General features: G+C 48.1%; 1 protein-coding gene across 1 annotated transcript; it reads left to right on the plus strand.

Moving 5' to 3' along the window:
- Positions 1-1,074: 1,074 nt before the first annotated feature.
- LOC105418733 (zinc finger protein 260-like) lies at positions 1,075-6,170 on the plus strand. Its single transcript, XM_029834414.1, has 3 exons — positions 1,075-1,331; positions 3,641-3,808; positions 4,678-6,170. The coding sequence occupies exons 1-3, from the start codon at positions 1,160-1,162 to the stop codon at positions 6,069-6,071; spliced, it is 1,734 nt and encodes a 577-aa protein (XP_029690274.1). The 5' UTR covers positions 1,075-1,159; the 3' UTR covers positions 6,072-6,170.
- Positions 6,171-12,902: the final 6,732 nt, after the last annotated feature.

Genomic DNA, 12,902 nt, shown 5'->3' on the forward strand with positions numbered 1-12,902 from the left:
CGCAGCCCGAAGAGGCAACATGGGACCCCCTTCCCGTGGGCTCACCACCTGCAGGAGGGGCCAAGGGGGTCGGGTGCATTGTGTTTTGGGTAGCAGCCGGAGGCAGGGACCTTGGCGGTCTGATTCCCGGCTGCACAAACTGGCTCTAGGGACATGGAATGTCACCTCTCTGGTGGGAAAGGAGCCTGAGTTGGTGCGCGAGGTTGAGAAGTTCCGACTAGATATAGTTGGCCTCACCTCGACGCACGGCAAGGGCTCTGGAACCAGTCTTCTTGAGAGGGGTTGGACTCTCTACCACTCTGGAGTTGCCGATGGTGAGAGGCGACGAGCAGGGGTGGCAATTCTGGTTGCTCCCCAGCTCAGTGCCTGTGTATTGGAGTTTACCCCGGTGGATGAGAGGGTAGCCTCCCTTCGCCTTCGGGTGGGGGGACGGATCCTGACTGTTGTTTGTGCCTATGGTCCAAACAGCAGTTCAGCGTATCCACCCTTTTTGGAGTCCTTAGAGGGAGTGCTGGAGAGTGCCCCTTCTGGGGGCTCCCTCATCCTCCTGGGTGACTTCAATGCTCACGTTGGCAATGACAGTGTGACCTGGAGAGGTGTGATTGGGAAGAACGGCCCCCCTGATCTGAACCCGAGTGGTGTTTTGTTATTGGACTTCTGTGCTCGTCTCAGATTGTCCATAACGAACACCTTGTTCAGACATAAAGGCGTCCACATGTGCACTTGGCACCAGGACGCCTTAGGCCGCAGATCGATGATCAACATTAGAGAAGACAAAGGACATGTTTTTCATATGTAATGTTTCATTCACCGTGTTTCTGGGGGGACGTTACAGAAAAAAAAATTGAAGAAGCACTAGATAATACAGATACTTACAGCACATGTTGCCTTCATTATAAGGCTTATTGAAGGCTTTTAATTTTTTGCGGTTCCAGACAGATTTGTTTTGTGCGGGGTTTTTTTGGTCCAATATGGCTCTTTCAATATTCTGGGTTGCCGGCCCCGACCCTCGGGTAACACACACCACACCGGAACCAACTGCTCCCGCGGTTGTTTTTGCGGAACTTTAATGTGTAACGTTCAGCGGAAATCGGTAACAGCGGCTCTGAGCGGAAGGCTTTTGTATGTTTGACCGTATTGTGGTGTGGAAGCAACAAGAATGTCTTCTGTTGAGTGTTTGAGGACGTTCGTCATGGAGCGACTGACTGTTGCTGCTGAAGAAATATTCCGAGTGTTTCAACAAAAGCTCGACGGATATGAAGAAGAGCTCGATTATCAGCGCAGACTGGTTGAAAGTGTTTGGAGACCCCATATAAAGTTACACAGGACAGGTATGTAAGACTTAATCAACACAAAATATGGAAGGGTGTTCATTGTTACACTGAAGCAGTGCTTCTGCAACGGAAATGTGCTGCTAAATGTTGATTTATACCGATTTAAATGTAAAGACTGAAGACTGAAAATGTAGTGTCTCCACTGCTCAGAGTATTGACACAACAATTCCACATGTTTTTGGGGGAGCAATAGCAAAGCTACAAGAGTTAGCAGCACATATGTTGCTGGGTAACAGGCCATAGCTCCTGCTGCTAATGTTCCTTGGTGATCGCTACATTTATCTGAAAGAATAACGACCTCATTACGCTTCTGTGTCTGCGTAGCTTACAGAGTTTATGGATCATCACTGTGTTCGAAACCACACACTCGTTCCCTATTGTCTACTCACTTCATGGGGTCGTTGGAATTTTAAATTTGTTTTCATACACTACACCGGCGCACGCTAAATGACGTTATAGCGTCACTAAAGTGAAATAAGCACTATGCTTCCAGAAAGTAACATATTACACACATAGCGGACAATACTTAACATCTGTGTGACAGCTCTCCGTGCCCTGGTCTACAAAGTGGTCACATGACACTGCAAAGGCTGATGGGGTATGTTAACGGGTTGTTAACATTGTGGGATACACTAGCACATTAGCCATGTGCTAATGTGGACTGATGTTTTTCTCTTGAATTGAATTGAATTGAATCAGATTTATTGCCATTGTTCATGTAATACACAGTATTACACAAGCTAGGAATTTGTCTTGGTGTGACGCTGCGACATTCAACATAAAGAACACAACACTAGAATAAGATAAATAAAATAAAATAAGACATATATACAGTATATACATAAATGGTAAGAAATAGTGCAGGTCAGTGCAGGAGTAATGTGATGTTCATGGGTCCGACTGGCTGCTGTACATGGTGCTTAAGTGATAAGTCACTTGGTGTTCAGCAGCCTGATGGCAGAGGGGAAGAAGCTGTTCATGTAGCGGGAGGTTTTGGTCCGAATGGACCGTAGTCTCCTGCCTGAGGGGAGGAGGGAAAACAGTCCGTGACCAGGGTGGGAAGGGTCGGCCGTGATCCGACCTGCACGCCTCCGGGTCCTGGAGATATACAAGTCCTGGATGGATGGAAGCCTGCAGCCGATCACCTTCTCGGCAGCGCGCACGACGCGCTGCAGCCTTAGTCTGTCCCTGGCGGTGGCACCAGCGAACCACACGGTGATGGAGGAGGTGAGGATGGATTCGATGATGGCCGTATAAAACTGCGCCAACATCCTGGGAGGCAGTTTGAGCTTCCTCAGCTGCCGTAGGAAGAACATCCTTTGCTGGGCCTTCTTGATGAGGGAGCTGATGGTTGGCTCCCACTTAAGGTCCCGGGTGATGGTGGTGCCCAGGAAGCGGAAGGAGTCTGCAATGGTGATGGGGGAGTCCATGAGGGCAAGGGGGGGCAAAGGGGCTGTGACTTTCCTGAAGTCCACAATCATCTCCACTGTCTTCTGAGCGTTCAGCTGCAGGTTGTTGTGTCCGCACCAGGACACCAGTCGAGCCACCTCCCTCCTGTAGGCAGTCTCGTCTCCATTGGAGATGAGCCCGATGAGGGTGGTGTCATCCGCAAACTTGATCAGCTTGACAGACTGGTGGCTTGAGGTGCAGCAGTTTGTATACAGGGAGAAGAGGAGGGGGGAAAGTACACAGCCCTGGGGTGATCCGGTGCTGATGGAGACAGAGTCCGAGACAGTCTTCCCCAGCCGCACATACTGCCTCCGATCCGTCAGGAAGTGAGTGATCCACCTGCAGAGGGAAGCAGGCACACTAAGCTGGGACAGCTTGTCCTGTAGCAGAGCGGGGCGGATGGTGTTGAATGCAGAGGTGAAGTCCACAAACAGGATCCTCTCGTAGGTTCCCGGGGAGTCCAGATGCTACAGGATGGAGTGAAGGGCCAGGTTGACCGCATCGTCCACAGATCTGTTAGCTCTGTAGGCGAACTGCAGTGGATCCAGGAGGGGGGGTGGTGATGGACTTGAGGTGTGGCAGGATCAGGCGCTCTAAGGACCTCATGGACTCTTCTAAGGACTCTTGTCATGTGTGTTGGTGAAAAAGATGGCAGCCTCATATTTACTCATTCAAAGGTGACTGATGCTTCAGATGCAGAATTTCACAGGCTGCAGGTTTGAACATTAATATTGTGAGCTGCCCGTTGTTGTGGCTCGTTGGATGGTAAAAACTGCCCTTTGTTCAGTTGCCCCCAAATCTATTGCTTATACTCACATATGTCTTTCCATTCATGATGATTTCTCCTGCATTTTCAGAGCTTTCACAGCAGCAACCTTTGTGGAAGGAGGAAGAGGATAATTACCAGCATCAGGATAGGAGCTACAGTCTAGACCAGGACGACTTGAAGCCTCCACAAATCAAAGAGGAACAGGAGGAGGAAACCTCAATGAGTACCAGTTGTGAAGAACCCTCATCCAGGGATGGTACTAGCTCCTTTCCTTCCAGTGCAAAGTCTGCCTCAACGTTCACACAAAAAGGGTCCTTAACAAATCTCATCACTTCTCAGGAGATGCTGAAATCATCAAACCTGGTGGCAAAGTTGTTTTTCAATGAATCAAAAAAGCCTGAAACCACCTTGGTAATTTGCAGGCCAGATTTCCTTAATATTGTTAAGATCTGCAGACACAAATCGAGACCCCAAATGCAGACACACACGATAGGGTGAGGTTGAAATCAAGTTTACTGAGGTCCAAGTTCAGAACAGAGCCAAAGGTTGCAGGTGAAAGACAAACACAGTCAAACTGGAGCAGGCTGGGCGGTGCGAGCGGGCATCCGAGAGGCGATCTGCAGGAAAGTTCCAGACTGGGAACAGGTTCGAGAAAACAAAATTGCACACAGAGTTATAGGAGCCAGGCTGTACCACAGGGGGTTAATAATGAATTGACGACGAGTGGAGAGTTGAACAGGCTTTTAAAGAGAACGGCAGGCGTGGATAGTGACAGGAGATCGGTCTCAGGTGTGCCTTGCACGCCCAACGGGGGAGAGTGAGGAAACCGCTCCGCCCAGCCTGACAACCGACAAGACACAGAAGGGGAGGGGGATAGGGAAAGCACTCGGGACTCCTAACAAATATGGGGAAGTGAAGCATCTTCCCAGTACAAAGATCAGCAGAGAAGAGTGAGAGCTTTCTTTGAAAAACATGAAGTTTCTCCACACGTTCAGACACTGTTTTAGCTCAGCCCTGCAACTCCATGTTGAGCTGGTTCAAATGATGGAAAGTGTCGCTCAAAAAGCAAACAGTGGCATAAACTAATCATTTCACATTGTTTGATGATTTCTCCTGTATTTCCAGAGCTTTCACAGCAGCAAACTTTATGGAAGGAGGAAGAGGATGATTACCAGCATCAGGATAGGAGCTGCAGTCTGGACCAGGAGGACTCGAAGCCTCCACAAATCAAAGACGAACAGGAGGAAACCTGCTGTTATCAGGACGGAGAGTCGCTGACTGTGAAGCAGGAGATGGACACCTTAATGGTGACCATACATGAGCAAGGTGACGACAGTGAACTGGGCTTGAATCCTGATCAGAGCCAGGAAAAGCCTGAGGTGAACACAACAGTTCAAAGCCCTGTGTTGCCAGATCCAGCCTGTGACCTGCAGCTGATCTCCTACAGTCCTCATATATCTGAGAGCAAAGATGAGGAAAACAGGACCAGCGGAGACTCCAGGTGGACCACAGCTGAAGAGCCAAAACAAACCATGAAGCAGAACCATCCTAGATGTCAGACTGGGAATGTAAACAGCCCAGCAGAGTCAGCAGTGGACTGTGATACAGACACAGGTGCTAAAACTTCTGCATGTAACACAGGTGAACAACAGGGAAAACTCAAGGCAGACATGGCAGGACACTCCACAATCAATCCTAATGACACCCCACACGTTGGCTTGGCATGTGGGAAAGGTTCCAGAGGGCAGCGCTCCTCATCGGCTGACGATAAAAGTCACACAGGAGCCAAATTGTTTATCTGTGAAACATGTGGGAAAGATTTCAACATTAATTCCGCATTAAAAAGCCACATAAGATCTCACACAGGTAAAAGACTATATTTGTGTAAAACATGTGGGAAAGCCTTTGCAGGAGGTTCTTCATTAAAACGCCACATCAGAATTCACACAGGTGAGAGACCCTATTTGTGTAAAACATGTGGGAAAGCCTTTCTACGAGGTCATGACCTGATTATCCATTCTAGAGATCACACTGGTGAGAGACCATATGTTTGTAAAACTTGTGGGAAAACCTTCAAACGAATTACTATATTAAAGAATCACTTTAGGGTTCACACAGGTGAGAGGCCATATTTGTGTAAAACATGTGGGAAAGCCTTTATGGATAGATCTTCGTTAAAGGTCCACATGAGAGTTCACACAGGTGAGAGGCCATATTTGTGTAAAATATGTGGGAAAACCTTTCTACGAAGTAGTGACCTGACTATCCATTTGAGAGATCACACTGGTGAGAGACCATATGTCTGTAAAACATGTGGGAAAGCCTTTAAAGTAAATTCTTCATTAAATAAACACATGAGAATTCACTCACGTGAGAGACCACATGTCTGTGAAACATGTGGGGAAGCCTTTACCCAGAGTTGTGAGTTAGTGCAGCACATGAGCACCCACAGGAGCGAGAACATCCAGATTTGCAAACAAGAGAGTTCAGATATTGCTGCAGCTTCTTCATCTCAGTGAGAAGAGTCCAAATAACAGCTTTAATGTTAGATTCCTGCCAGATGTTCTGTATTAACAGTTCTCCATTTTATCTTGATAATAAACCTTGTTTTTCTTTTAGTTTCGTTTCGTTTTCTCCCGCTTATCCGGATTTGGGTCGCGGGGGTGGCAGCTTTAGGAGGGATGCCCAGACAGCCCTCTCCCCGGCCACTTCCATCAGCTCCTCCGGGGGGACCCCCAGCGGCTCCCAAGCCAGGCAAGGGACGTAGTCCCTCCACCTAGTCCTGGGCCAGCCACGAGGCCTCCTTCTGATGGGACATGTTCAGAACACCTCTAAAGTGAGGCGTCCGGAAGGTATCCTGGCCAGATGCCCGAGCCACCCCAGCTGACTCGATGACTGACGTCGATGTGGATAAGCAGCGGTTCTACTCCGAGCTCCTTCTGGATTTCCGAGCTTCTCACCCTATCTCTAAGGCTGAGCCCGGCCACCCTGCGGAGGACACTCATTTCAGCTGCTTGTATCCGCGATCTCGTTCTTTCGGTCATCTTCTTTCGGACTGGGACCTAGATCGACCGGTAAATCGGGAGCTTTGCCTTCCGGCTCAGCTACTTCTTCACCATGACGGATCGGTTAAGCGCCCGCATCACTGACGCCGCTCCGATCCGCCTGTCGATCTCATGTTCCATCCAACCCTCACTCGTGAACAAGATCCCGAGATACTTGAACTCCTCCACCTCATCAAATTCACCACCAGGTAGTGATCAGTTGACAGCTCTGCTCCTCTCTTCACCTGAGTGTCCAATACATATGGCCACAGATCAGCTGACTCGACTATAAAGGCCAAGAGCACCGATGAACAACAACTTTATGTTCGAACATGGTGTTAGTTATGGCCAGAAGTCCAATAACTGAACACCAGTCTGGTTGTGATCGGGAAGACCGTTCCTCCCACGTGAGCGTTGAAGTCTCCCAGCAGCACGATGGAGTCCCCAGTCGGGACACTGTCCAGCGTCCGTCCTAGATCCTCCAAAAAGGGCGGGTACTCTGAACTATTGTTTGGTGCATACGCACAAACAACTGTCAGAACCCATTCCCCAACCCGAAGGTGCAGAGAAGCAACCGCAAGAACCCCAACGTTGAACTAGAGAATCTGGGGGCAAGCAAAAAGCCCACCCCCGCTCTCCGTCTCTCACCCTGAGCAACTCCAGCGTAGAAGAGTGTCCAACCCCCCTCAAGGACTTGGGTTCCTAAGCCGACACTATGTGTGGAGGTGAGGCTGACCATATATAGTCGGTAGCGCTCAACCTCCCCCGCAAGCTCCAGCTCTTTCCCCGCCAAAGAGGTGATGTTCCATGTTCCAAAAGCCAATTTCCATAACTGAGGATCGGACCGCCAAGGCCCCCGCCTTGGTCCGCCACCCAATCCACACTGCACCGGACCCTTCATGCTCCTCCTGCGGGTGGTGGGTCCACTGGAGACGGCAGTATCCATGTAGCTGGTTCGGGCTGGGCCCGGCCGGGCCCCATGGATGTAGGCCCGGCCACCAGGCGCTCGCCATCGAGCCCCAGCCCCAGGCCTGGCTCCCAGGTGGGGCGCAGGTAACCCTCCGGGCCGGGTACGCGGCTTCCCTTTTGGATGTACCATGATGGGTTTTATGAACAATTCTTTGTCTGACCGTTCACCTAGGACCAATATGCCTTGGGAGACCCTACCAGGGGCAAACTGCCCCAGACAGCATAGCTCCCAGGCTCATTAAACTTTGTTAATATGGAAAAAACCTGCAACTCATAGAGTCTTTATCATTTCAAAATAAAGTAATAAAAGAAAAGAGATTGAGAATATCTCCATGTCAGCATTCTGTGAGCGTACGGTGCTCAGCAGGTGTTGGCTGGAGACAATTCAAACATTTTTTTTTGAACAGCACAAACTAAATATCATAGACAACCCTCCAGCTCTCAGGCTGGGTGATTCCATTGCCTTGAAGCCACTTGCTGCATCCGTCTGGTTCTTAGTTGCATGATGGAGACCTTTAAAGACCCCAATGGCCCCAAACTCCAATGCGCGTCCTATGTCCACTGTCTGGAGGAGAGACAGGAGACCTTTGGACAGCTGTTACAGCTGGTCCAGCTGTCCCAGGACCTAGTTTCCTGGACTATTGTTTACAGAATGGCATCATGCGGGCTGGTCCTCACAGGACCCACAACCTGTAGGACTTTGCTGCTTTGCTTTATACGCGGTCAGCAGTATCCCGAGTCACCACTGAGATCATTGAATGGGCTCTTAGGAGGGATCAGTGAGCCACTAAGCCACCAAGGAAAAGACAACAGCAGAGTGGTTCAATGCATCGAACAAACTACGGAAAGGAAGGCTGAAGCTGGACCCACTCAGGTGAAGGCTAAACTCAGGTCAAAATCGCATTGTAGTCTGTAGTGTGACGAAGATGACCACCACCTTGGAAGTTTGGGAAGCTGACCGCTGACCAGATCGTGAAGTGGCTCAAGGAAGGCAAGCAGTCCTGGAAGTGTAATCGCCAGTACACCAAGGTTGGATGCACCCTTAATTGACCTTGTAAGACTTGTCAGGAAATGCATTTCACTGGACTGTACGAGCAATTCCTAGACACCAGTGTACGCAGTCTGTCTCCCCACTAGCTGTTCCTTTGACTGGCCAAACAGATTCAAACAGTGATTGAGCCTCTGTTTTGCTTCCATTGGGTAACATATTGTGTCACTTCCTGTTTACTCAGAATAGTTCATTGGTGCACTGTACACGGGGTTTGTTGGATTTACTTTATTTAAAATTAAAGAGGCAAGCAATTCTAGTTACTTGCAAACAACAAGCGGAAATAAATCAAACTAAACAAATACAGGACGTCTGTCATCAGGATGTTTTGATCCACCGATCATTAGCACTAGCATGGCCACACCATCTGTTTCACCTGGCCAACAAGCCAGTGCGCCTGCGTGACGGTTTGCTGTAAGCATAACCCAAACCAAAGGTCCACAGTGCACCACCAACCGCTTCCTGTGGTTAACTGTTTTTCCTGACTCAGCGACACACCCACTGAGAAACCATCCATTCAACCATCTTCTGACGCTTATCCGGGTTCGGGTTGCAGGGGCAACAGCCTAAGCAGAGAGGCCCAGACTTCCCTCTCCCCAGCTACTTCTTCCAGTTCGTCCAGAGCCTTAAGGAACTCCGGGCGGATCTCATCCACCCCCAGGGCCCTGCCACCGAGGAGTTTTTTGACTAACTCAAATCAAATCAAATCAATCTTTATTTATATAGCGTCTTTTACAAGGTGCTTTCCAGAATCCCAGGGCCTAACCCCAGACAAGCAACAGTGGCAAGGAAAAAGAGAGGAGAGGAGAGGAGAGGAGAGGAGAGGAGAGGAGAGGAGAGGAGAGGAGAGGAGAGGAGAGGAGAGGAGAGGAGAGGAGAGGAGAGGAGAGGAGAGGAGAGGAGGAGAGGAGAGGAAACCATGATCCAGTGGGGTGATAGAGGCCTGTCAGGTGATCATGTTTCTGGACCCCGACAGCCTTGGCCTAAGATGTTAACCTAATGATTAGACGACCCCCTAAGTATGATAATTTGTCTGTCTATGATAGTAACTGGAACTACAGAATTAGTAACACTAAGCTTCATCAAAGAGGAAGGTTTTAAGCCTAATCTTAAAAGTAGAGATGGAGTCAGCCTCCCGTACCTGGACAGGGAGCTAGTTCCATAGCAGGGGGGCCTGGTAGCTCGGCCCCCCATTCTACTCCTAGAGACTCTGGGGACCACAAGTAGACCAGAATTCTGAGAGCGGAGTGGTCTATTGGGCTGGTAAGGTGTCACTAGCTCTTCCAGGTAGGATGGAGCGAGGGCCTCTAAGGACCTTGAAGATCAAAAGAAGGGTTTTAAAAATTATTCTAAATTTAACGGGCAGCCAATGAAGCGACGCCATTACAGGAGTTATGTGATCTCTTTTGTCAATACCTGTCAGAACTCTGGCTGCAGCATTTTGGATCAACTGGAGGCTTCTTAAAGGGTTGTTTGGACACAATGATAATAAAGAATTACAATAGTCCAGCCTGGAAGTAACAAATGCATGGACTAACTTTTCAGCATCTTGCCGTGTCAGTAGTTCCCTGATCTTTGCGATGTTTCTCAAATGTAAAAAGGTACTTCGAGATACAAATTTAATATGTGAGTTAAAGGACAGATTTTGGTCAAAAGTTACTCCTAGATTCCTCACAGAGAGTCTAGATGTTAATGAGATACCATCTAGAGTGATCATGTGATCTAATCTATCCCTGAGAGGTTCAGGACCAAACACCATGACCTTGGTATTTCCTGAGTTAAGGAGGAGGAAATGTGAAGACATCCAGGACTTTGTCTTTAAGACAGGTCTGAAGCTTCACTATCTGCTCTGTCTCCTCTGGTTTCATGGATAAATATAGCTGAGTGTCATCAGCATAACAATGAAAATTTATCCCATGCTGCCAAATAATGTTCCCTAAGGGAAGCATGTACAAGGTGAAAAGGATTGGTCCAAGTACAGAACCTTGAGGAACTCCATGGCTAACCCTACTGTATGAAGAGGGAACACCATGCAAACTGGTATCTATCAGATAAATATGATCTAAACCAGTCTAGTGCTGTCCCTTTAATCCCAATCACATGTTCCAGTCTATGTAACAGGATGCTGTGATCAACTGTATCAAAAGCAGCACTGAGATCCAGCAGAACCAGCATAGAGACCAGTCCATGATCTGAAGCTATGAGAAATCAATCTCAATCAATCAATCTTTATTTATATAGCATCTTATACAGGTCTCCAATACCTGGTAGGTTGGGAGGGTTATGGACCTGAGGAGAGAGCCTGGGTACTGGCACGACACATCCTGGACAAGAATCTAATTCGTGACTTTCACACCAGACACCCGGATCAGCCTTACGACCCAGGAGAGTAGGTCGTGCCAGACCTCGGAGGCCCGAACCAGACGTGGGGGCGGAGAACGAGGACCATGGGTTGGAATCATCAGGGTCACAGGAGTTCTGGCTGCAGTTCAAGACACGAAGGATGGGTGGGCCAGATCTCCATATGAGGATATCAAAATCAATTTTTATTTATATAGCGTCTTTTACAATCAAAATTGTTTCAAGGTGCTTTCCAGAATCCCAGGGCCTGACCCCAGACAAGCAACAGTGGCAAGGAAAAACTCCCCTTTAACAGGAAGAAACCTTGAGCAGGACCAGGCTCATGTAGGGGGACCCTCCTGCTGATGGCTGGCTGGGTAAAGAGAGAGGAGAAGGGGGAGGACAGGTAGAGGATAGGATAGGTAGGAGAGGAGAGGAGAGGGGTAGAGGAGAGGAGAAGTAGAGTGAAGGGGAGGTAGAGGAGAGGAGAAGGAGAAGGAGGAGGAGGGGAAAGAGGAGAGGAGAGGGAGAGGAAACGGAGAAGGAGAAGGATGGGGAGAGGAGAGGGAGAGGAGAGGCACAGAGCACAGAAACACACACAAAAAATATCAAATAGAAAATCAATAGTAACTTTAAGAAGTGCTGTTTCTGTGCTGGGATGAGCTCTAAAGCCTGACTGAAACATCTCAAACAGGCTGTTTCTCTGCAGGTGCTCCAGTAACTGAGTCACCACCACCTTCTCAATAATTTTAGAGATAAAAGGAAGGTTGGATGTTGGCCTATAATTTGCTAACACATCAAGATCCAGTGATGGTTTTTTAAGCAACGGCTTAATAACTGCCACCTTGTAGGACCTGGGTACATAACCTGTCGCTAAAGAACAATTGATCTGGTCCAGGATAGAACTGCCTATCAATGGTAAAACATCCTTCGGTGTGTTGGGATGGGATCTAAAAAACACATGGTGGTCTTGGATTTCTGAATTACCGACGACGCCTCAGAAAAATATACAGGGCTGAAGGAGTTTAAGGGCTCATTGGAGAACCTGTATGTTCCCACAGTCAGCACGTCTGGTGATGGTCCAGTTGTAGGGATGGCCTGGTTAGCTTTCTCTCTGATAGCTAGAACTTTATCAGTGAAGAAGTTCAGGAAGTCTTCACCATTAAGGGAAGAAGGGATACGTGGATCTAAAACACTGTGACTCTTAGTTAATTTGGCCACAGTTCTGAAAAGAAACCTGGGGTTGTTCTTATTTTCCTCAATCAAAGAAGAAAAATAAGCTGTCCTAGCCTTAAAGATGGCCTTTTTCTAAAATAATAAACAGACTTTTCAGGCTACATGATAGCTGTCCATTTTGCAAGAATGCCACTTCCTTTCCAGTCTTCACATTTTCTGCTTGAGGGTCCTGATATGTGAATTATACCAGGGGGCACACCTCCTCTGATTTACTATTTTCTTTTTCAGGGGGGCAACAGAATCAAGCGTGATTCTCAGTGAGGTTGCTGCACCTTCAGCAATAGAGTCAACCTCAGCAGGGCTAAGATAAAAATGGAGAAGGACACGGTGGTCCTGGGATCAGCACAGGGATCACTTCCTTAAACTTAGCTACAGCATTATCTGAAAGACATCTGCTATAGTAAGACTGTGCTCTGAGCATAGAAGAATCCTTAATCATAAATGTGAAAGTGATCAAAGAATGGTCTGACAGGAGTGGGTTCTGAGGGAACACTGACACATGTTCTACCTCAACACCATAAGTCAGAACTAGATCTAGGGTATGGTTGAAGTTATGAGTTGGTTGGTTTATCTGCTGGAGGAAACCAACTGACTCAAGTAATGAAATGAAGCCATTTCCAAAGCTGTCATTTGAAACATCTACAATCTGGTGGTTTACTTTGAGTTTTATTGTTTCTACATCATAGATCCAAACATAGAACATAAACAATGAT

This window comes from Takifugu rubripes, chromosome 3, assembly GCF_901000725.2.
Source record: "Takifugu rubripes chromosome 3, fTakRub1.2, whole genome shotgun sequence".
Classification (NCBI taxonomy): Eukaryota; Metazoa; Chordata; class Actinopteri; order Tetraodontiformes; family Tetraodontidae; genus Takifugu; species Takifugu rubripes.

Bases quoted from the DNA above. Each gene is read 5' to 3' on its own strand.
- LOC105418733 (XM_029834414.1), top strand. From the start codon at position 1,160: ATGTCTTCTGTTGAGTGTTTGAGGACGTTCGTCATGGAGCGACTGACT. The intron at 1,332-3,640 runs GTATGTAAGACT...CTGCATTTTCAG, and splicing joins TATAAAGTTACACAGGACAG to AGCTTTCACAGCAGCAACCT. The intron at 3,809-4,677 runs GTACTAGCTCCT...CTGTATTTCCAG, and splicing joins AGAACCCTCATCCAGGGATG to AGCTTTCACAGCAGCAAACT.